We start from the raw sequence: 25,295 nt of genomic DNA, 5'->3' as shown, positions 1-25,295 counted from the left end.
TCTGCATACTCAATAGCAAATCCCAGTTTATCCAGTAACTGTTCATGTTTTATGGTTATGATTTACATCTGCAGTCCTGTGCACACTTAACCTGAGGGTAAGACCTACTGAAATAGAAGGACTTACTTCTCATTAGGATTGTGCATCTAAGTTGGTGACCCGATTTATCACTGCTAGGCAAGCACCTTTGAATGTTGATGTCTTTTTATACGGTTTTCAAGCTTATAAAAGCATATACCAGAATTTTAACATTATTATTAAAGGAGGTACGAAATACTTGGGATCTGTTAATGAATAGTTTTCAAAAACAAGGAATACTGTTTATGTTGTCAAAAATTCTAGAACAGGAAATAATTCTTCAAGATAAGGGCCACTGGATAATCCTTGGTCCAATATTACCATCCACTAAATAATTTAAAATTGGAATGATTTTATTGAGTATTTTTATCAGATTCATTTAAAATTTTAAAATTGTCATTAGTGCCAGAGAAAGTCAATGGGGATAGTTCATTAATTCCCACTAGGGCTAAAGTTATTTGAACCTATATGCAATCACCTTTAAATTACAAGGTATCTTCATTAACTTCAGTAGGAAATAAAGCTGTTCACAGCCTCCCATGCTAATGACAAAAAATGTACACCAATACAGTTTGTGAGTTCCCACACTAATCTGCTAGGAAACTGACATTTTTAAACTCTGATGTTTTTGTGGATTGACAAAGTTGTTTGCTCGAGGATGTGATTCTCTGAACTACTGAGTAAGTGAACTGATTTTACCTATCTGAACCAAATGTCCATTTATCATATTACAAGAAGAGGCATACATACTGTTGGGAACTATTCCAGTAAAAAGTGCACAGTGATGTCTCTTGGTACAGCTCATTTTCACAAGGCATGAACTTGGGAATGCTATCGTACTGCCTAAGAGTATTTTGTGTCTTGTAACTAATACTAGCCCTGATCCTCTTGTGACATACTCTCACTGCCTTCTTGATGATTGTTCAGTATTACAACCTAAATCTAAAATGATTAGATCTAATTTCTCTTAGAAAGGTGTGAAATGTGCATTGACAGATTGCTCATATACTTGAAAGCTGATTTTCCTTAATTCGTATCTTACCTTTGGAGACAGGTTGTAAGAGATCTGGCTTTCTTCAGACATTTGGAGGGATGGAACTGGGGCAAATGGAGCCCAATCTCTTTACTCCAAAAGAGCTATTTGACACCCACATTTCTATCTAGAGTTTAGAAGAGTAACTTTCCTGGACTATAGACTCTGAAATCCCCAAGCAGCATTGCCCGTGGCCTTGCTGGCTGGGGGATTCTGTGTGCTATAGTCCTTCTCCCCCACTCCCAGCTCTGTGCATATAATTCTATGGCCACTTATTTGGTAGAAGCATCTTTGAACTTACAGTGATTTACTTGTAAATACATATGTGCAGAAATGCATTAGATTCCAGATGAAGATCACTTCGTTTTCCCTTTAGTCCAATGATGCCATGATCTTCTGCTGCTATTGCTTTTGACTGCTGGATTGCTAATTTTATTTATCTATCAGTCTGCTTTTATGTTTTGTTTTATAAGATGGTTTGAACAAAAAACTATGAGAATACAGGGCAGAAATATTTTACATAAGGAAATGACCTTTGGGTTTATCTCACTGGCACTTTTCCAATTCTCAATTGTACATTCTAAGCACAGGAAATATCCTGGAGGAAATGTTATCCCTTCCTCCCAGAAGTCACACATCCGTATTTCACCATCTAAACTCCAGATTAGTTTTCCACAGACCTTGATATGCACTTAGCTGAAATCCAGTAGTAAGCTGCAACTAGAGTAGGGAATCAATTGAATCATTGGAACTTACATAGATTTTGATTCACCAAATCCCTACAGTTTCAATGGGTGCACTCACGTTGTTACTTAACTACTGGATTTCAGCCAATATAGTATGATTTTGTTTAATAGCATTTTCATTTTTATAATGAAATGAAAATGAATATACTGTTACAACACACCTTGTTTTTTAATTTAGTACAATGCAAAATATGGTCTGGAAACAAAGACTCAGGCAGGGAGTAATTTTGCCTACCCAAATGAGATTTTGAATTCTGTTTTGTTATTGTTTTTTTCTTAACAACAGCCCCCTCTCTCAAAAGCACAGAGTTTTTTACCTGAAATCAATTTGGTGTTTTGGGAGAAGAGTCTGCCAGTCAAAGAGGAAAAGTAAAAAAAAATTAACTGTGTAAGCCCAAAGCTTTCAAAAAAGCCAGAAGTATGTTTTTGGATCCTACCTATGAAGGTTGAAAAACAGTGCTGTATAGTGGTCAACAGAATAATGTTATCACCTAAATCTAATAAATTGATGTCCTCCTTTTTCTACCTTCCATTCCATATTGGTTAATCATCTTTCATATATTTTGTTGATTCTGCAGTGACCCAGTACCAGCTGCAGTGCCCCAGTCTGATGTTTACAGGATGCTGCATGATAATCAGCAAGGATCTAGCCAGCCACGCCAGTCTGGTTCCTTTAAGGTGCTTCAAGACATGGTCTCCGAAGAGTCTGGTTAGTTGCAGTTTTTTATGTCTGCCTTTATGTAAATTGTGTGCATACATGCATCTGGGAAGACAACCTGCTGAATTGACAAAGTTTTTGGCTTGGCCAGTAACTAGAAGGGAAGCCAACTGGGAATCACATCTCAGTCATCTTGAGTTCTATAAAGGGAGAAAAGTAAGATATGAATGTCTTCTATAAATAGAGGAAAGTCTAAACAATATGCTAATAATTATGTAGAGCAATGCCCAACGGATGGCGCACAGCAATACCAATTACAAAATAAATGTACAGAGGTTATTTTTATGGAGAGAAGAACAGAAGTCATAGAGAGGAAATGATAAAATAACACATTGACCAAAATCCTGTTAAGTTATGCCTGTGGAAGAATAATGGAGCCACTGACAGATTTATTAAAGATTTTGGTCCCACAGATTGTCCAGCTCTCAGGAACCCAGTTTCATTGTGTGCAAATGGGAATCCCAGGTTGGAAGGAGGAAGCCTTTAATCACCAAAAATCTCCCTGCTGGTAACATAATTTGGTGGAGGAGATTTTCAGCAATTAAATACTTCATTCTTCCATTCTGGGAATCCCACAACTTGCAAACAATGAAGTGGATTACACATGAATTGGTCAAGACACTGGACAGAAGTAAGAAATCTTTACTTACCAGAAATTTCCTCCCTGCTGGTGATACCACATTTCCATAGATGTAACTTACACAACAGGATTTTGCCCATTATTTAATTAAATGGCATATCCTAACTTGCAGTGCAGTTAATGTGCCAGTTTACTCAGAAGTACAATCCATAGTTTTTAATTAGGCTCATCTCATTAGAAGTACATTTAGGATAGTGCCTAAGAGAGCATAGGCATGGAACCTATATATCATAGTAAAAAGCCATCTCTGAATCTAATTTTAGGAGAGGAAAAACTACAGCCTTGGGATGTGTGGAAACCATTCACACTTTGTTAGTGTATAGTTGTAATTACAGTGGTATCTCACAAGACGACGACCCTGCTAAATGATGAATCCTCGTAATGATGACTTTTTGAGATTGCTACAGCAATTTGCAAAACAATCATTCCAATGGGGGATTTTTGCTGGACGTCAATTAGGTCTGTGCTTCGCAAACCGTTTGTTGGCAAGATGACCATTTTTTTGGATTCACAAAATGGCTGCCCTGTGTTTTCCGGACCCATGCTTCGCAGGGCAGCCATTTTTAAAGCTGATCGTCGCTCGCAAAATGGCTGCCCTATGGACGATCTTCACTGGACGAGGAGGTATTTTCCCCATTGGAACGCATTAAACTGGGTTTCAATGCATTCCAATGGGGAAAGGGTTTTCACATGACAACGATTTCTCTAAACAGCGATTTCAATGGGACGGATTATTGTCATCATGCAGGGCACCACTGTATCTTTGGAAATGTAAATTCAGGAGCAAGCTAGATATGAGTAGGTTGCTCATGTTTCTGGTTTGCCATCCAGTCTCTGTATTCTAACTCACATATCTGAAGAAGTGTTCCACAAAAGCTTACACTAAAATATAGCAGTTAGTCTTTAAGGTGCCACAACATCTTTTTTTGCTTTTGTTTTGTGTTGCTTATTGAAATGCTTGCACAGACTAACACAGCTATAACTCTGAAAACTATTACCATGTTCATTACTTGCTCATTGGCAGCCAGATCTGGCTTCTTTCAAGATGAGGAAGGTTTATAAATCCTTTTCTCCTTCAGTACCATATCTTAGTCTAAATTTTCTTTTTCCAAAACTGCTATTTACTCCATTTGAGAAAGCATACCGGTATCAATATGATACAATCATTTTACCCACCCACCCCCCAGGCAAATGTAGAAGGTAGAGGAAGAAACCTATTCCCTATTCAAGCAAGCAAAATACGTTTATTGCGTGACACATATGCCATTGCAACATACAGTACATCAGATAAAACAATATAAACAATATAATATAGTCCATTACAATTAGTACAATAAAATATTAAAAGCCATTTAGAACCAAATCAAGTTGATTTCTATTATGGCACAAAGTTTTAACATCTAAGGAGAGGATAAAGGCAGATGGAAGACATTAACCAATGCCAGCAGCAAGCACTTGTCACAAGGTGAATAATCCAAAAGATACAGTTACTTAACTATTAACTTAATTGATAGAGGCGGGGGATACAGCTTTCATTTTAACTTTTTAAATTTATTCTGTGAATGTGTACTGTATTTAGATTGTATTTTATCAGGCCTTTGGCTGTATAATAAAAAATTCATTTCATTTTTAACAATGTTAAAAGAGGAAGAAACAGCAAATGGGGAGGGGGAAGTTTAAACATTTTCTCCCCAGCAAAATTTCCCCAACTCAAAGCAGAGTTCAGAGAATTTACTTTTGAGGACTATAACTCCCAGAATCCACCAATCAGCACAGCCATTGGCCATGCTCTCTGGGGCATTCTAGAAATTTTAGCCCCCCAAAAAGAAGTTTGCATGAGCCTACTAAAAGCTAACAAACAAAACCTTTGGCAGATCCTAATCACAAGCCCCCCATGTATTTTGGCCCTGAATAAGCACATGGAATATTGACACTTTCAGACATTTAGTAGGTCAAAGCTCTGCATTATTCTGTAAGCAGAAGTGGCATCTTTTTTTCCCCTTTTTTTCAGATGGACGGCCTGTTACAAGGAGTGTGAGAGCACCAGTCACAAAAGTGCCAGCTGGCGGGGGAAGTGTGCCCAAAGTGCCCTTGTGTGACAAATGTGGAAATGGGATTGTGTAAGTTGTTTTATTTATTTAATATAGATAGGATAAATTATAATATAGATATCATGCATTTATATTCATAGCATAAATATTTAAAAGTGCGCACATCAAGCCAGTGGAAAAAAAATGCAGGAATAACAGCATATACTTATTTACTTATGCAAAGAATTTTATCCTGCTTTTTAGCCAAAAAAGCTATGAAAGCAGTTTATATAAGGTAGATTAAAACAGGAGAGTACCTGTTTACATGCATATAGTGTCTAAAAGGTGAGACACAAACGGAAATGGGGAAGGAAGGTATTTTTAAAGGTCAAGTATTAATATTTAAATAAAGTTTATTTATTAAACTGTCAGAATCCCAAATCAGTTTTTTGGATTGCATTCATTAATAAATGTGTTTCATTAGCTATAAAAGGTTACAGGCTGATAGTTTTGGGAAGCACTATAAATAATGCCTGCGTAGCCTTTGCTGCTAAAGTAATGCTGGCAATGCTTCTTGATTTTTATATGCTCTCTTAGCTTCCACTGAAGCTCAGGCTCAGTAGGGTGCATGCCTGACTGACCTTACACTATCCCGAATGGCTGTAGCAGAGCAGAGAATCAGGTTCACTGGCAGGCTGAAATCCTGTAGCTTAGCATAAGCTAAATAATAACTTTTGGTCCATTCCTCTCTGGTAAACAAACCACCCCTCTACAATCTGGGTGGCAAGGAGCACTGCCTTGATTATTGCACATGCATACCCCAAGAATCATGGCAGGGACACTTTATCAGGGAGGAATAGGCCAAAAGTTATGATTTGACTTACACTAAGCAATAGGATTTCAGCTTTAAAATCCTCTGCTACCCTATGGCAATGAACTCTTAAGAGATTCTGGAGCTGTAGTCCAGACTCTGCTGAGGAAGGAAGGTTTGTTCAAGGTCACATGCCACTTTCGGTTCTCCTCCCAAATCTTAAGTTTATGATACAGTATTCATAAAATCCTTTTTTAACTATAACATTTTGACTTATTATTATTATCTTTAATATGCAGTGGCACAGTAGTCAAGGCACGTGACAAACACAGGCATCCGGAATGTTTCGTGTGCTCTGACTGCAACATCAACCTCAAGCAAAAGGGCTACTTCTTTGTGGAGGGGCAGCTATATTGTGAAGCTCATGCACGGGCTCGCATGAGGCCTCCGGAGGGATATGAAGCCGTCACTGTTTATCCCAAGGCTTAACTGTTTGGAGATGCAAATACCTGCATGCATACATAAGGCCTTATCAGCTTACACCAATGATACAACTGACTGCTTGAATCCAGCATACTGGTCTTTTAAAGGGTGGGAGACAGAAAGGATGGAGAAATTAGGGAAGGATTATATTTCTCGTAGCCCATATTGGGGTGTGTGCGTGTGCATATATACTGTTGCTTTGGCTGCCAATATAATCTGAAGATAGATAAAATTGAGATGATACACTGTACTATATTAAGCAACAGCTGAGTACTTGTATATTTCATTATAGCATCCTACAGCAAGAGAACGATAGTTTTGTGTAGACTTTCACATCCAATTTTTATTTAGCACACACTGTATGAAATGGACACTATCCACTGCTGCTGTAAGCAGCCGGTGCAGGAGAATATATGCTTTAGCATAAAAGCATATGTATTATGTGAAGAGACCTGACTGTGTTCATTATTCAGTGTAATGCCACCTTGAGTCTCCTTATCAGGAGAAAAGCAGCCTATAAATAAGACAAATAAAATAAATAAAAGTGTGAGTTCTGTTTTTGTGGTAATATTTTTGCTGCACACAAGGCCAGGTCCTATGCTGACACATCAGTCTGCCCCTCCTCTCTTGCATGTCTGTTTCCCAACTGCAAAGCAAAGCACACTGCTGCTTGCTACCATAGATGGACCTGGAAGCAGATAGCCTTAACTAGAGGAAATGAATGAAGCTGAAGGAGCAATCCAGGCTGAATGGTGAGCATAGTCATGCTGGCTGTGGAAGATGGGAGTTTAGCCAAACACATCTAGACTGGGGAAAACTGTTCCATGCCATACAACATGCTTTCCATGTTTTTACTTTTATATGTCTGAAAATATATAAAGTAGGCAAATTGTCTGCAAATTGAAATATACCAGTTCACTGCAGTAGGTGTGTTGCCTGTACCTTCAATAGTGTGTAAAATAAACAAATACATGTATGAAAACACCAGGATCCAAAGAACCATGCATTTATTTCCATGTTTCTAGTGGTTGTGGGTGGGAAGGGGTTGGGGGATCCAAATTCTTATGAAAATATACAAACTAAGATGAACTGAAGCCTTTCCTTATGGGGATTAAAAAATACTGGGAATGAGCAGAGGGCCTTGGATATATGAAAGATATACTGTACAGGCATGGCCAAAACTATTGGCACACTGTCAGAAAATGCAACCCTTCTCTCAGAAAATTGTTGCAATTGCAAATGTTTTGGTACTCACATGTTCATTTCCTTGGTCTGCGTTGGAAAAAAACAAAAAAAAAACAGAAGAAAAGTCAAATCTGATACAATCCTACACAGAAACCCAAAAATGCACTGGCCAAAATTATTGGCACCCTTAATATTTGTTTGCACCCCCTTTGGAAAAAATAACTGAAATCAATCGCGTCCTGTAACCATAAATGAGTTTCTTACACCTCTCTACTAGAATTTTGGACCACTCTTCTTTTGCGAACTGCTCCAGGGCCTTCAGATTTGAAGGATGCCTTCTCCCAACTGCTGTTTTGAGATCTCTCCACAGGTGTTCTATGGGATTCAGATCTGGCCTCATTGCTGGCCATTTCAGAACTCCCCAGCGTTTTGTTTGTATTTCTGAGTGTTTTTTGAAGTGTGTTTCAGGTCATTATCCTGCTGGAAGACCCATCACCTCTGGTGGAGATGCAGCTTTCTGAACTCTACCCAGCCACAAGGACTGGTGATCACTACACACAAAAGACCAGCTAATGACACCCATCTAATGACACCCATCGATCAATCAATTTCTGGGAGCATTTAATACTTGAGTATTCGCTATCCAATTCACATGCAATGAAAATGCATTAAGAGATACAAGCAGTGGTGGGATTCAGCAGGCCAACAAACGGTTCTGCAGAACCAATAATACATTAGCTACCGGTTCTGTAGAACTGGTGCAAACCTGCTGAATCCCACCACTGGCCAGGATCAGTGGTGGGATTCAGCAGGCCAACAAACAGTTCTGCAGAACCAATAATACATTAGCTACCGGTTCTGTAGAACTGGTGCGAACCTGCTGAATCCCACCACTGGATACAAGGTGTTTGATGAACTATGACTTGTGATGGTTTTTTTAAAAGGTAGAGGGGACCTGAAGCCCACAAGTTCCTTTTGCACAGGGCAAAATTATCTGAACATCATTCATCTTCAGAAGAAAGTTCTCTGAGCCCCAATATATTTCATCCTGTGTCTGATAAGGTCAGCAGTAAGACTGACGGGCAATGGCTAGTGCAAAAAATCTTCTTGTTGGCCTTAAAATTGCACCCTCTCCCTCAGGTGTTTGATATACAGTAATCTGCTCCTGAAGGAAAATTATGAACCCTCAAACTCATTCCCTCTGCATACTTATATGGCAGTCTTATAACATAGATTCAGTTCACAAGAGAAATTTTTTAAAAAGTTGGGACAATAAAGCCGCCTAGAGTGGTCTTTTAGATCAGATGGGCGGGGTATAAATCAAATCAAATAAATAACTAAATAAATAAAAATAAATGTTTCTGGAGATCAGCCAATGTAGCAGTTTTCCCACAAGAGACATGGATAGCAATAGTTATGTGAACCCCATTTGGTTGTGTGCCAGAGGTGTTGAATCCACAACTAGCCTCAATCTGTTTAACCTGCTGAATGGCACAATTTCAAGTGCCATCTCTATCAATATGGATCAACTCTGATAAATTACCTTTCGAGGATAGAAATCAGTTTCTTCTGAGAATAAAAATTATGTGCTGTCAACCTGCCAGGTCTCCTGCAAAGTAGATGACTAAACTGTCTAAGGTTGTCTTGGTTACCTGTACCAATTTGCCAACCATGAAGACTGGGACAGAAGGACTGCAAATTATCAAAACTGTCAGGGCTAGGCCAAGACATTTTAGTGTCTGATCTGTTACAGTAAATGGCACTCATTCTCCCAGACTACTAAAGGGCACACATGTTATTTAAGCACCTGTGGCAGAAAATCCAAGCATTTGTCCTCATCTGTAAATATAATAAATGAAAATAACTAACCATTTGCCTCTTATTCACAACATCCAAACCACCTGCCTGAATCAGTTCTCTTGTGCTTCCTAATGATCATAAAACCTGCTAACATGCAGACCACAGTCAAGTGGTGTGGTCATCTTTCTTTTGCTGTATGTGCAATAAAAGAAGGAGCGGGGGGCATAGCAGCTAACTCCTTGCTCAGGACTAGTGTTACCATTTCCCATCAATTTTCAGGATACTGTATAAGGGCATGAAATGATCCATTATTTGAATGAGTATAATTTACTACTACAGGAACCTTTAGATATTCTGCCTCAAGCACTGATATCTCTTTGTCATTTGCCATATATAGACGGAAGGTTGATGACACAGTTAACACAAATCACACTATTGGCAACCAAGGTACCAACAGTACAGAGTAAATAGCTAAATATAGTCAGATCTTTGTTGTTGTGTAATATTGTTGGACCAGGTCCAATAGTTGGACTTCTCAGCTGCTATTGAACAGGTGTAAAAGGCCTTTGCTAACCATGGTCTTTCAAATAAACACTACAACTATTTTGGAAGACCTGACAGAATTTCAGGAATAAGATAAACAACTTTGTAAGCACTGACTAAAAGCAACCACACACCATAAAAACAAACAAAAAAAAACCTCAGACATTTCTTTATTTTAACCTTTTAAAACCCTCTTAATAAACTACTGTACTCTTCTCCACTTTTTTGTAACAACCTGAATACAGTATATCTTCCCAACAAAACTAAGGAATCTAAAAAACCTCAGACTTGCTTAAGTGTTTTAGTAATTAATAAAGCCAGCAGTTAGTCTTAAAACACACACTCATATAGAAAGAGAGAAATGCTTCAAAGGGATCTTTTCTCCAAAAAGATCCCTTTGATCTCACTAAAATTAGAGAAATTAGAGAAATTTGGCTGACTGAAATTAAACACAGATTAAGAAAGATACTTTGCACATGTTCAAAGGAGGTCCTACACTAAATAAAATGATTGTAGGGCAGTGCCTTGAATCAAATTCAGTTTTGTCTGTATCTCAGCCCAAGCTTTCCAAGTTTGTTTGCTTGTTTTAATTTCAAGTTTTCCACCAATTTTATTATTGTTTCACTATTTTAGAGTCTCCTGAAAGTTATTCATGATTTGCTACTAGTTTCTTAATCTGTTCGCTGCCTACAAAGTGGGATAAAAATAACATAAATACTGTAAACGATGTAGAAACGCAATTAAAATAAATTTAATCAATAGTTAAACACCTAGGACCCTGAGTTATTTTGCTAACACATGAGGTAATGAAGTCAAAAGATTAAAAAAAAAAGTATAAAGGCGAAAGAAAAATATTTCACAAAATCTAACTGTATCCGGAAGGATGGGATAAACACGGGCAGAAAATTCAGGATTCCCTCGGGAATTAATAGTTTTTCCTAAGCCTTCAAAAACAGATGCGAGCATTTGACGAAGGGGACCACCGTCCACGAAAGCGTATGCTAAATAAAACTGGCTATTCTTTAAGGGGCCACAGACTGCCTGTTGCTCTAAGTCAACAGCAGCTTTCCTCGCTCCCATCGTGCCAGAAAGACAGCTCGTGCTGCCTGCAGTGCGCATGATCGGGACGCTTGCGCTAGCCTAGCTTCTTCTCCGATCATGTCCCGCTGTTTCGTTGCGATGGCAACTAGTCACCTGGCAACGGAAGGTAGGAGAGGCGGAGCGCCGATTTGGTGTCAGAGGGAGCCACCGTTTGAATGGGGCGAGGAGCGGTCGGGCGGCCACCGGACAAAATGAGCGCAGGCTTTGGCTATAGTGAGTTTGACGCCCATGGTGCGCTTCAAAAATACTGTTTGGGCGGGAGGTAAAAAAAAAAGCTAGCGAAAGAAGTCGCTTAATTAATCCTAACTGTGTTCCAGGAAGCAGACAGAGTAACCGAAGAGACAGCTCCGGGTTTGAAAGCCTGGGAGAAGAAAATAAAGCCTTGCCCTCTGCCTCAGGAAGCCCGGATACAAGAGCCGCAGGTGGGCCGGTGTCCCACCCAAACACAGATACCACAAGCTTTTTTATTTTAAATGGCATTGTTTGTGGCAATTAATACAGGAGATGCTATGATTGGCAGTGACAATGTCACCTCCACTACATAAGACACTGTGTGATGTCATTGTACTCCCCTATGAGACATGCTCACATGCTTTCTTCCTTGTAAATGTGAATTTTTAAATTAGTGTATGATGACTGTAGGCTTAAATCCACCTGTTAGTCCCAATTAAAGTCAGCTCATTGAATCAATTAATGAATAGTAAATCAAAACGTAAGTAAATCCAGTTGAATCAGTTAGTCCAGCTGCAGTTGGGACCTGTGACTAGTTGTATCTTTTCACTCACATTTTCCACCAGATGGCTGGTACACTAACCTCATTGTTAAATTAGCTCACTTCGGTGCTATTCACATTGTACAAAGCCTAGGGATGAACTCTTCCACTTCTGAGAGGGTACTTTGACATTTTTATTAATAGTTTTCTTTGATCAGTAGCCAATAACATTTTTGTGACAATTTTAAAACAATTTTCAAAGGGGTGGCCATGTTTGTTTGTTTTAATTCTTTAAGCATGAGGGATTTTATTTGGCATCAGTTTTCAGGGGCGGTGGCACCTTCTTCAAATGTATGGCTTGTAGCATCAGTAGACAGATGTCTATCTACATGCAAGGCAGGATGTGAAATGAAATGTCTATTATATTTCACATTTTCATGAACTTACTCCTCTAGGTGTATGTTTGTCTGTCTACAGAGTCTGCACTCCCAACTTAAGTGGGCTGCATTTGCTGCACTCTGTATAGCAAGTGGATCTACAAAAATCAGTACCAAATAAAACTTGCTAGTCTTTAATATGCCCAGAGATCTTTGACATTTTCTGTCTCTTCCCGGCGCCATTTTCTTTCTGCACCTCAAAGTGTACTGTCTATTCCTTTTCCAAGTGATTATCACTACAACTTTCTCAGCTGCAGTCTATGAGCCATGGCTGGAAATCTTAGCTACTACACTACTACTCTTGCTACATTTTCTTCTACTACTGCCTTTCAAAAAGCTCTCAAAGCACCTGACAATGTTCTGCCATAAGACAACCCCTGCCATCAGGCTTACAGTCTGAAAGACACAAAATAGAAGGGAAGACAGGAAAAAGCAAACTCTACCATTTGCTTTTTTTAAAAAAAGAGAATTCTTACAAGTGCATTTCAGATCCCTATCTATATGGGTGGGAGAAATAAAGCAAGCTCCCTGAGGTACTCCATCTCTGGCCAAAGGATGGGGCCAGGTTGGTGTTTCCCTTCCTATAACATCTTTCTTGGTTGGCTTGGGTGATTGGTCTGCTAGTGGACCTTGGTCTCATGGTTAATAGTATTTATTTATTTATTTATTTATTTATTTATTTATTTATTTATTTATTTATTTATTTATTTATTTATTTATTGGACTTGTATACCGCCCCATAGCGCTACAAGCACTCTCCGGGCGGTTTACAATTTTTTAATTATACAGGCTACACATTGCTCCCCCAGCAAGCTGGGTACTCATTTTACCGACCTCGGAAGGATGGAAGGCTGAGTCAACCTTGAGCCGGCTACCTGGGATTTGAACCCCAGGTCGTGAGCACAGTTTTAGCTGCAGTACAGCGTTTTAGAAGTTGGCATGTGCTTCAGTGGTATAGACTTAGACCAACTGTCAGTTGCAACATGTAGTACTTTCTGGTGGAGGGTTTATAGTTCGTTGTAACACTTCACAAAATAGGTGTTTAAATGAATAGTTTAAAGGATGCAGATTTGTCTCTTGTGCTTCTTTCTCCATTTCCCATAAATGAAAGGGACTGATGCACTTTTATCCCAGCCTTAGCTAGTGATCACTGGCAGCAGTGACAGATATTAGTGTTCCAGACAATTGGCATCACAAATCCTAATAACTGTGGTTTTTGCCCAGGTGACAGAAAAATAATGTGTATTTGGTGTGCCTGTACTGTGACAAACATGTACCTGATTAGCACATAATGTGAGGAAGGACAAAGCCTGATCTGCACCAACATGCTCTTTACTTTAGGGAACAAACTCCAAAATATTTTTCCAGTTACTACAATTTAAAACCTCATAAAGAATATATCTGCAGGTTCTGATGCATTTATTTTTCAGATAAAGCTGCTTCAGGAAGAGATGGCCAAGTCCAGCCACAATCAGCACTGAAAGTAAGCTTGCCTGTTTGGGACAACGAGGGCAAAAAGTTATAGAATGGTTAGAATGGTTAGAGGAGTGGGAGGCTTAGTCTGGATTTTATCCTTATGTTATTGAGAGCAGCTTAATCTGGTCAGTTGATAGCCTTATCCATCTAGTTCATGCTTTGATTTTTAAACCTAATCATATCCCTTTAATTTTAATGGGCAAGTTATGACAATCAGAATCCTATTACCTCCATCAACATAAATCTCAACTGTGAATTGCCGCCAGCTAAGCAGTTGATGTAGGCATTTACTCATGCCCCATCAGTCCCAAGGCCTGGCATGCAACAGCAAACATCTATGCTAACTTCTTAATTTGTGGCATATCACAGCTGAAATTTAAACTGATGGAGATATGCCAGCATAATTTTTTCAGTTGGATTCTAGCCAATAAAATATAAATCAGCACAACAGATTTGGTGTAATCCCTAGATCACATGAACATAAAGTGAAATAATATTGTGTATTTAGTCAGGCACATTGTAAGGAATTAAACTTGCTCTGGTGGAGGGGTGGGCAAAGTGCACTTTCCAAATATTGTTCCATCGGAATTCCCAAGATGTCTCACCATAGACTACGCTGGCTACAACTGTTGTGAGTTACTGTCCCAGAATGTTTGGCTGGCTGCATTTTACCCACTCTTGCTCCAATGGGCGGGGGACAACAGTGATACAGGCTATCAGAAAATACTCAGGATACACAACTTTGTAAAAAGAGGCTACATCTTGTTAAAAGTGTCCCATAGAAGGAACTGTGTAAGAATAACTTTATTTGCTTGTTTGAATCAGTTATTGATGAATGAATGAATTGTTAATACTTGATGGTTATACGTGAGTTGATCGGTGTGCTGCTCAAACAGAGGACAGATTGTATTTGTCTTCAGTGTGGAAGGTATTGTCACTCTTAAATTGGCCTTCTCGACCACACTAGACGCTGTTCCAAGTTCTCTATTCAGAGCACGTTACCATAGTTTCTAAAGACTGAAGGATGCCTAAACTAATACATGAATTCCAGTTAATTAGAGATGAACCAACATTGTGTTGTCTTGAAGTGCTACTTGTCTTTTTGGATATTATTCTGAACTGATGTACCTGTACTTTTAACTACCGTAGTCTTTTATGATGGTGTGCCATGAATGCTTTTTGAGGATAACTAGTAGGTAGAGGCACATAGGGACTACTAGCAGAACATAATCTTAGCTGGAGGCAATGATCTGTGTGTCTTTAAAGTCATAGTGAACCATCATATTTCCTTGACATTCCATATCTGCTAAATGAAAAAATACTGTATAGGACAAGGTTTAATATGTGCCAAATTCAACATGCTTCTCCAGGATGAAAATGAAACACAGGTCAACTTCATTTACCCTTGTTTTGGCAGAGCATTTAGACTACCTGACTGAAAAATCTGAGCGTCTTTTGTGGAGTAGGGGGAGGAGGCAGAAAATATTGTGCAAGTAGTTCAGAATCAAATACTCAAGGGGACATTTCCTTAGGACTCTTCCAGACAGAGCATTTGCTCTCCATAATAATAATTCTGTGCTGATCTTATCAGTATTAGTTCAACCATCTGCATGACATAAAGTTTGTCTCAATGAAAACAATGCTGACTGTATGGGCCTATTTATCCTCTCTTGAGGTATTATTTTATATTTCCACTCATGGGAGGGGACAGATTTTAGTGCTGCCCTGCTTTCCAGTAGAGGTTCATTTGCTGGTCATAGCCTCTTGGTTAGAAATTTTCAATTAATTAATCCCCCTAAAACTCCTTCAGGAAAGTAGAGTTATTTCATTTAAATTTCTCCCCATAATATTTATAATATTCCATAGGATTTCTGTGATATTACAGAAGTGGTTTCAAGAGATGTGGCTTTTAAAATGAAGAACTCAGTAGATGTCAAGATGCCTTCTAACTTTTTTATTCCCCTTGTGGTTAGAGAGTCTCTGAAAATTCCTTTCGATGTGTGCCCCCATATTTTATCCTGCAATTCTACATACACACTTACCTGAAAGTAAATCCCACTAGATTAAGTGGGCTTGCTTTTGAAAAGCATGCATTCTGACTAGTTAAGACTGACAGCATACATGCCACATGTCCCTTTGGTAATCCCTTCCTGGAGCAGTTTGTAGTTCCCTTGTCTCATGGCCTAAAGAATAGTAATTGGAGATCATAGTTTCAGTGCAGAAAAAAATACAGACTGTCTCAGCCAATCCTGAAGAAGTCTAAATTGTGTATTAACTTTTCTTTTTTAAATGGTAGATCTTACAACAGCAGCTGGAGTCATTTCAAGCCCATCGGCAGAAAACTTTGGAGAATGTAATCATGGTAAGGGCAATCTTCAAGGCAACAGGTAGTTATACTTCATTTAAAATAAGAAGATAACTGAAAGTAGACATATAGAAGACATTTACTGGAAAAGAATTCTCATAAATATCAACACAACTTGAGAAATCGCAAACATCGGTAATTTGGTATGTCCTGAAACTGAGAGTAACTCAGTAATTTTGTTTTTGCCAGATCTTACAGTGGAGCTTTTCTCCACTCATTTCTTTCATTGCAAATTATGTATTGTTTTTCTCTGTAATTGTATTTCTCTGTTTTATCACAGTATGCTTATTATGGGAACATATAATAATGAAACAGTACTTTGTGGTGAGCTGCCTCTCTAAATACTGACATCACTAGGATTTACTGAATAGACATGTCTAATATTGTGCTTTGAAGAACAGGCAGATCCCAAACAGAATGGCTTACAATAAGTGGCTGAAATCCTGTTGTTTAGTGTAGTAATTCATAATTAGAGTAGGCCCATCAGTGGAACTTACTGAGGAACTGACTCATTAAATTCATTGGATCTATTCTAATTGCAACTTTTAGTACACTAAGTGACAAGATTTCAGCCAGTGTAATTTTTAAAAAGCACAATGAAAGGAATATGCTAACTATCTTCTTGCATGTTTCTTTAGGTTCAGTCTGAAATCAGTGGAATACTTAATAAAAAGATAAGTGATATAAACATTTCAAAATTTAATTCAAACAATTTATGTTTGAGCAGCACACCTATCAACACTTCTATGGTATGTTTTTTCTTATAGCCAGGTACAGTGGTGCCTCGACTTACAAACGCCATGATCTATGAACGTTTTGAGTTACGAACAGCTCCGGACACTAAATATTGCTTTGAGTTACGAACGGAGCTTTGACTTATGAACAAAAAAACCTTTCTTGCCCTTTTTTTGACCTAAGTTCATCTACCTAGTGGTAGAGTACAGATTAATCGGCTTTGCATTAGTTCCTGTGGAAACTAATGCTTTTACTTATGAGCCGTGCCTTGACATAAGGACAAAAAACAGCTGGAACGGATTAATTGGTTTTCAGTGCATTCCTATGGGAAATGGTGCTTTGACATATGGCCACTGTTCCAATACGGATTAAGTTCGTAAGTCAAGGTACTACTGTATACTGTATCTGAAACCTGAAATACTTATTTAAACAGTGACTAAATACTGTGATCCCAGAACTGAAAGTAACCAAAAGACTGTATTTCCAAAACTCCAGGATAACTCACCTCACACTTTTGATGCAGAGATAAGTTCATAAGTAGAAAGCAGAGTGCTCATAAGCAAATGTACTTTCGTGTTTATAAAACAAATCATCCAAGAAGTGAACTGTTTCATGGCTTTTCGGATGATAATAGATTACAAACAACAAAGTTGAGGAGAATGTAGATATAATTGTCCATACAGCTGATTCCTTAATGTAGTGTTTTAAAACAGCAGTACTGGGGATTATCTCAGGACCAAAGTTGTGTTCTGAGAAATCTGTTTCTAGAAGATGTGGTTCACAGTAGTAAAACAAAAAGTGTAATAGCCGTAATATATTAAGAAGAGGAATGTGTATTGTCTAGAATATAAATAATAGCTTCCTTTATGTGTTTAATTCTGGTGTCATATATAGCAAAACAGATCACAAGGTTAAGGATAAAACGTAAGAGAAAGAAAGATGTGTATCTGAACATGAGCTTTAGCCCTCAAACTGCCTGAAGCCTTTTCATATGCCTAGACATCAGATTCTCAGCTACCACATAACATGTCAGTAGTAAAGGATATACCGTGCCGGGTGTCTGTGAATTTCGTTGTATGTGTATATACTTACAATGACAATAAATTATTATTATTATTATTATTATTATTATTATTATTATTATTATTATTATTATTATTATTATTATTAACATAGAAATAGCAATGGATCTGATTTCTTGTCCACAGTTGTGGCTTCCTATTGTGTCTTTCAAATCAGTTCACATGCAGTTGCAGAAAACTATTTTACAGTAGTTATGGTGCTAACGATGGTGTGAATGTGTGTGTTGCTGTTTACTTATCAGATCTAAGCAGGTGGCAGTCTCACTGGGGACTTGGATGGAGTACTGCATGAGAAGCCCATATAATCTGCTCTCTCAAAGGAATAGTGTAATTTTAATTAAAGATGGTAAAAGGAATATATCAGAATGAATTAAGACAATTTTTCCCAAGAAGAGTTGAGAGAAAAAAATTAAACACAAATCTAGAACATCAGAGTAGCTGTAATGAGAGGGCAGAAATAGGCAGACCAGAATCCAACAGGTAGTTCCAGTTAGAGTGCATACTGGAAACCTGGTTTCAGCCACTGCAGTCGCCATCTTTGTGTCAAAAAGAATGGTTCTGGACTTCATTAATGTGTTTGCCTTTCCTATATGCTCCATAATATACATAAATGGGGGGGGGAGAGTTTACATTACTTTGGATTTTTAAAAAGTGAAGAAAAACATACCACAATGGTATGTTTAAAACCACCATTGGTTTTAAGAGAAAACCAATAAAAATACATATGACTGAAGAAATGTTAGGTAATTTGGTCCTGAATATGGGTAATAAAATAATACACATAGTATCTCAATCATTTCAGTTACTTTCCATCTCTACTAGGAAAAGGCAGTTAAGCCTATTAAAACAAACCTTGTCTGGAACATTAGTGCAAGGCAGAGATTAGGAGATAAAAGGCATTGAAAAACATGTACCTTCAAATTATGTTTAAACAATTACAAGGAGAGATAGTACAACTATTTGGAGGCAGTGATTCCACCACCACCCCGTGCATATTTTTTTCTTGGAAGCGAAATCTATATAAACTTTGAAAAGACTGGTGTCCTATGGAATTCATTAGTGGTGCTGAAGTACTGCTGATCTCTTTTGTTAAATAGTGAATGCCTTTAATATGACTATTATCTCTTCTTTCTTTTTTTTTTCAGCCAGGAGAGTATCTAGAAGCATCAAATTTTAAGAAGCAAGTTCATATTCATAACAGGTCTGGTACCAGTCACTGTCCAGAAACCGATTTCAATGCTATATGTAGAAACATGACTGCAGGTGAAGATATTTCACATGAGCATTTGCTAAAATATAAAACAGTTGGAAAGTTGGAAAAACATGCCCAAATATATAGAAATAAAACTATTTTGGCTGTAAATAATGACCATGAATTGAAGTCTGCCAAGAACCTTTCTCCTCCATTTTTTGTTGGTATGGAAACACAAGAAAGGACTTCCCTGAGGGAGATCCAAAGTTACGAATCACCTAAAATACTCAGTAAGGCTGAGGATGAGGGTGACGAGCACTTGACAGAGAGTATGAGCTTTTCTTCCAAAAACCTGAGAGACAAAAGGAAGAAAACTGATAGGCATGAACTGTCATATACTTCTGAACTTCCAAGCTCTCCTAATTTTGTGTGTGGCAAAGACAATGATTCTGGTTATCTGTCAGAACAGGATCTAACAGAAAAAGCAATAGATGTGTCAAATGAGGATTTTACATTCAAGAGCATTTCAGAACTGGAAAACAACCAAAATGCAGCACAAATGTCATTTGGGAAATGCAGTAATTCAGAACTTCTCATGGAAGACAGTTTTGTTGATAAGATGCAGTTCAAGGTCTTGTCCAAATTGACAAAAGATCAATTTCTGATTCAAAAACACACAGAAGACAGACAAACAGATAAACAAAAGGAGGTGTTTAGCCTAAACCAAGAATTTCAAAACTGTGAAGATCTGGAATTTTATGATGCAAATGTTGTATCTGGTGACTATGCTAAAAAAATGAGATTGTTACAATTGTCAGTGAGAGAGTCTGAACATATTCAGAAAAATGTGGTGAACTTTGAACGTGAAAACACAGATCTCAAGAACCAGTTGAAACCTCTAACAGACATTATACATTCCTTGACAGAGCAAAACTCAAACTATCAGAAGCAGATTAAGGATTTACAAGATGAAAAGAATAACTTTCAAGGAAGACTTGTTAAGTCAGAGGGAGACTGCAAAGAATGCCTTAAAGAAGTCAAAAGATTAATGAAGAAATTCAAGGAACTTCAACAGCAAAAGGCAAGTCTGGAAGAAAAACAGGACCATCTTTCTGCTCAGAATCAACACATGATGCAAGAAATAAGTGATTTTCAGAAGAAAGACCAACAAGCCCAGGAAAATCTAGCTTTTTTCACTAAAGAAAAAAATGACCTTATTGTGGCCTTAGCATCTATGGAAAAACAAGTGTCAATTATTCATGAAGAAAATAAGGCACTGGAAGAGAAAATATGTCAGGTTACAGACAAAAACAGTTTCTTGGAAAATGCGCTTGAAGAAAAACAGAAGGAAATACAAAGACTGAAAGAAAAGGCGAAGACAGCAGTATCTGATCGGGAGGCTCTTCTTATGAGGATGCAATCGTTAGATGAAGAAAAAAGGAAGCTTGGTGAGACATTGCAAGAAGCACTCAAGGATAAAGAAGTCTTGCAGAAGGAACTCGGAGATGCCCAGCATGATAAAGCTCATTCCAGGGAAAAGCTTCTAACTGAATGTAACAGTGCAAAAGTAGAAATCAGAGTTTTGAAAACTAAGCTGTCCAACATGGAAAGAGAGTGTGAGAGACTGACAGGAGTTATAACAGGTGGCACAGAGAACAATTGGGTTCTTAAACAGCAGGCCCATGAATATAAACAAGATGCTTTAGAATGCAAAAATAAAATAAGACAACTGAGGGAGGAGCTCTTATTGATGGAAAATAGAATGCGTAATGCAGAAAATGAAAGAGAGGTATTGAAATTTGAAGCACACCGGCTCCATAAGGACAATGTCAGCCTCAAAGACCAAGTCACTGCTTTGATCAATGCACAGTCTAAACAAAGGTTCTATTCAGAAAGGCAGCATGGAAATGGTCAGCTTGCAGATCCCACTGGAATTTGTGAAGAAATATCTCGTTACCAGCACATTTCTTTCATACACAGGGTATCAGGTAAATGTTTTGCTTTCTGCTATATAGAAAAACGATTTTAAGTCAATATTTTGGGGGGGGGGAGAGAGAGATAGTGAACTGAACTGATAGAATGTTTAGGTCTAATCATATTAAAGAAAGTGATGCTTAGATCTAAGTCAGTAAGAGGCCAGTGGTAGTGCCTAAAATGTTAGTGCTCAGTTTTAGGGAAGGAATTGAAAGGTAGTTCAAGGGAGCCAGTCCCCACCCCCTGGCCACGCACATGTAGACAAAAGCAGGCCAGCCATTATTTTCAATGGGAGGCATTCCCCGGCATATATTCAGTATACTTATTTAGCTGTCTTGCTTCTCAGCATTGCCCTGACTCACAGATATGCTTGACCAGAGCACACATTCCAATCAGAAAGGAAGGCAAGAAGAAGAGACAGAAGGACTATTGTACATGTAGAGCTGTATTTATGCTTGAATAAATTGTGCTTGTGGCCTTCAAGTATTTCCAGGCATATCTGATATTGAGAACTGGAAATAAATCTGGTAATAACATCTAAATGACATTTTCCCCTGAGATATGTGTGGGATGTATCACTGACAGGTTTATACTCATTAAAAGACAACTAGAGAAAATGATTGTATGAACCATTACTAACCTTGATAATAAATTTAAAAATAATTCTTAGCTTTGATTGCTTATTTCAAAAATTGGCTTAACCTAAATTGTCCTCAGCAAAATACTAGAATTAGCTTCAGTATCATATTATATTGGTTCCTGAATTATAGAGTTGTATAGGTTTCTAAGTACCACAATTGCCTCCTTCAATGAATTCCTTCCTTGGTTTGGGTCTTTAAAGAAAACTGTGTTTTTTTCTAGGCAATTCCTGGCAAACTCCATCAATCATTCCTTCAAAGAAACTGTAATTAAAAAAAATCTTGATCGAAACCAGTTTAAAAATCTTTTATACAATTACCACTACTTTCCCATGAGCCTTTTAATAAACATGCGAGATATTGTTGTATTGGTAAGCAACAATAATGAAATTCTTTTTCCACATAACGTTTTGCTTGATGCAATGTAGTATAGTTGTAGTTGTCCTAACAGCAGCACAAATCAAACCCTGAGTATTCAGATTCACTGACATACTTGGAAACACCTGTCCTGTGTATTGTTAACATCATGCCTTGTTTGTATCACTTCTGAACACTGGTCATACAAAAAGAGGAAGAGATTTCCATTTGTCATGAAATCATATTAGTCTCAGCCACTTCTTTGCCACAAACTCTGGTAACAGCTACAATACACTTTATTCACTGTTTTAAAATATATTTCACAGTAAAAGCTTGTGCATGATTGCATGTGCACTTAGGTTTGCAGCCTTGTAACTTGATCTTAACTGTTACTTTATTAGCACATCAGTTTTTTTATTTTAATGGTAGGATGTATCTACTTCTGTACCAGTATATATACATATTTGTCTTTTTAAAATAGTGGATAAAACACAACTGCCAGATATTTCTGAGGTATTAGAGTTCTACTCTCTTAAGATAAAACTATTACTGCATATTTCACACTAAATTTTACCTAATACAGTCTTAAAGGCAATCTTATGTGTGCTCTATGAAGCTCCTTATTTTTAGCTACCGTATTTGCCGGTGTACAAGACGACTGGGCATATAAGACAACCCCCCCCAACATTTCCACTCAAAATATAGAGTGGACGGCTCTGCTCCGGCGCCGGCTGCCCAGGGCTCTGCCTGGGCCCGCCCTGGAAGTTGATGGCCGGCGGGGAGGAGGGCGAGGAGGAGGGGAAGTGGCCGGGCTGGCGGCGGCAGCGGAGGAGGAGGGGAAGCAGCTCTCCGCCGGCGGGCAGGCGAGCGGGCAGCTGCCTCAGCGGTGCGGGGCGGCGGGCTCTGACCACTCAGGCATGGCCGGCTCTGCTTCCCTCCCTCCGCCTGCCTGCCCACCTGCCTTCCTCCCTGGCCAGTGTGGCTCCGCATCACTCACTCAACGCGGTGGCGGCTCCTTCCTGGCCCAACTGAAGTGCACCCGGCGTATAAGATGACCCCCCCACTTGGAGGAATGTTTTTTGGGCCAAAAAAGTAGTCTTATACGCTAGCAAATACGGTAGTCAGGTTCTTCTGGCTTGAGGGCTCTTTCCTCTTTGGCATGTTTATTGTCCTTAGTTTCTTAGTGATGGCTACAAATCTGACCAATAATCTTATGTGTGTGTGTGCATTAAGTGGCGCCTAAGCTTAACCAGGTGTAGACTATAGTTTCTACAGTCCTTTCCCAACCAATATTCCATCTAAATGACAAATTGAACATTTTGATATGCTGGACTATTTTCAGTGAATGATACAAACAAATGCTAATATCCCAGGAACCTTCAGCAGAATTAGTGCTACATGAAGTTCATACAGATAATTTTAACAAAAATTCTTCCACACATTTTTCTGAGACTCGTGGACTGAAATCCTTTTGCTTAATGTAGTAAATCATAACTAGAGTGAGCTCATTGAATCAGTGGAACTTACAGAAGAGCTAAACTCACCAAATTCAGTGAGCATACTTGCAACTTACTATGCTAAGGAACAGGATTTCAGCCATGGTATCTATCACGGTCTCTAAATATCATTCCTTTTCTGCTTGATGTCTAGTTGTCACACTACAGTGGTGCCTCGACTTATGACCATAATCCATTCTGGAATGATGGTTGTAACTTGAAATGGTCGTAAGTCAAAGCACCATTTCCCATTGAAATGTATTGGAACGCGATTAATCTGTTCCAGCCAAAGGAAAAAAAAATCACCAAAACAAATCACTGCAAGACTCATTGGAAACACAATTAATCCCTTGTGTATGAAGTGGGGGGGGGAATGCAAGGGAAGCATGCAGGGCCCATTGCAGAAGCACAGAAGACAAATGGAGCTGATTGGAAATGCACGGAGAACGAAGGGACAAGTTTGGAAATGCACAGAAAGCAAAGGAAAAAGCAAGGGAAGCATGCAGGGCCCATTGCAAAAGCACAGAAAGCAAATGGAGCAGATTGGACATGCACAGAGAACGAAGGGACAAGGTCGGAAATGCACAGAAATCAAAGGGAGCAGATCAGAAATGCAAAGAGAACAAAGCAAAAAGCAACAGAAGCATGTAAGAGACATCAAAAATGGGGGGGACCCAAAAGCAACTAAACCCCCCAAGACCCATCGGAAATGGGGGGGAACCAAAAACCAAACAAACCACCAAAACCCATCAGAAATGGGGAAAAACACTCCAAAAAGCAACCAACCCCCCCATTGGAAATGGGGGGAAATAAAGCAAACAACCCCCCCAAGACCCATCACAGCACAGAAACATAGGCCCCCCAGCCGAAAACCATGCTGCAAAAATACCAAGAACAATTTTTAAAAAGCACCAGACCTTAGCAGCCAGCCTTCTGGGATTGCACACACACTAACTGCTGGGGCGAAAGAGCTACAAAGAAGCAGCCTCTTTTGCCACCTACACTTAGCAATTTGAATTTCCTGCCTTTTTCTGTTTGTAAGTCGAAGCTCCGGTAGCAAGTAGAAGCAAAATTTTGCAACCAGAGCTGTTTGTAAGTCCAATTGGTCGTAAGTAAGGAGGCTCGTAAGTCGAGGCACCACTGTAATTGTAAAATGAAAATATGTACAGTAGTGCCTCGACTTACAAACGCTCCTCCTTGCGACCATTTCGAGTTACGACCAGTTCCGGCTGCACAATTTTGCTTCGACTTGCGGCCGGAGCTTTGACTTGCAACCAGGAAAAGGCAGGGGGAGAAGACAGGAAATTCAAATCATTGGTGGTGAGGATGTTTCTTTGTAGCAATCTTGCCCCAACAGTTAGGGAAAGGGACGCGGTGGTGGCTGAGACTGGCTGGGATGCTCCGGCTGCTCGCCTCCCGACTCCAGCAAAGCCAGGGTCACTGCTGGCCTCATGGAGCATCCCGGCCAGGCTCAGCCTCCCGGCTTTGGGCTGCCGCCACCCCCGGCCTCATTGGAGCCCATTGGGAGGCGAGCGGCCAGAGCATCCTGGCCAGGCTCCACCTCCCGGCACTGGGCTCCTCACTGCCCTTTGCAGGCCGATGCCACAGCTGGTGCCCGATGCCGCCTCCAGCTCCAGAACTGGCACGAGCGGCTGTTCACCGG

General features: G+C 39.1%; 2 protein-coding genes across 9 annotated transcripts in view; both read left to right on the top strand.

Moving 5' to 3' along the window:
* The window catches only part of PDLIM3 (PDZ and LIM domain 3), a 34,859-nt gene extending 27,770 nt beyond the window's left edge, over positions 1-7,089 (top strand). For all 4 annotated transcript variants that reach the window (XM_020802362.3, XM_020802373.3, XM_020802354.3 and 1 more), the window contains 3 exons: positions 2,436-2,566; positions 5,227-5,335; positions 6,356-7,089. In XM_020802362.3, coding sequence (XP_020658021.1) covers positions 2,436-2,566; positions 5,227-5,335; positions 6,356-6,545 — 430 coding nt within the window. In that variant the 3' untranslated portion in view covers positions 6,546-7,089. The remainder of the gene's footprint in view (positions 1-2,435; positions 2,567-5,226; positions 5,336-6,355) is intronic.
* A 4,111-nt stretch (positions 7,090-11,200) lies between these two features.
* CCDC110 (coiled-coil domain containing 110) lies at positions 11,201-22,730 on the top strand. 5 transcript variants are annotated; one of them, XM_073001378.2, is made up of 7 exons: positions 11,201-11,274; positions 11,486-11,590; positions 13,748-13,800; positions 16,090-16,155; positions 16,797-16,907; positions 19,121-21,155; positions 22,003-22,730. In XM_073001378.2, exons 1-7 carry the CDS (start codon positions 11,226-11,228, stop codon positions 22,047-22,049), a joined length of 2,466 nt encoding a protein of 821 aa, XP_072857479.2. In that variant the 5' UTR covers positions 11,201-11,225; the 3' UTR covers positions 22,050-22,730. The 5 variants fall into 5 exon arrangements, with proteins under 5 accessions (XP_072857479.2, XP_020658052.3, XP_078250044.1 ...); XM_020802393.3 differs by having other exon boundaries at positions 11,270-11,381; XM_078393918.1 differs by lacking the exon at positions 11,201-11,274 and adding an exon at positions 11,289-11,399.
* Positions 22,731-25,295: the final 2,565 nt, after the last annotated feature.

Source organism: Pogona vitticeps, chromosome 5 (assembly GCF_051106095.1).
Source record: "Pogona vitticeps strain Pit_001003342236 chromosome 5, PviZW2.1, whole genome shotgun sequence".
In the NCBI taxonomy this organism is placed as follows: domain Eukaryota; kingdom Metazoa; phylum Chordata; class Lepidosauria; order Squamata; family Agamidae; genus Pogona; species Pogona vitticeps.
Note: the sequence above shows the minus strand (reverse complement) of the source record. Positions and strands in the feature narration are given on the sequence as shown.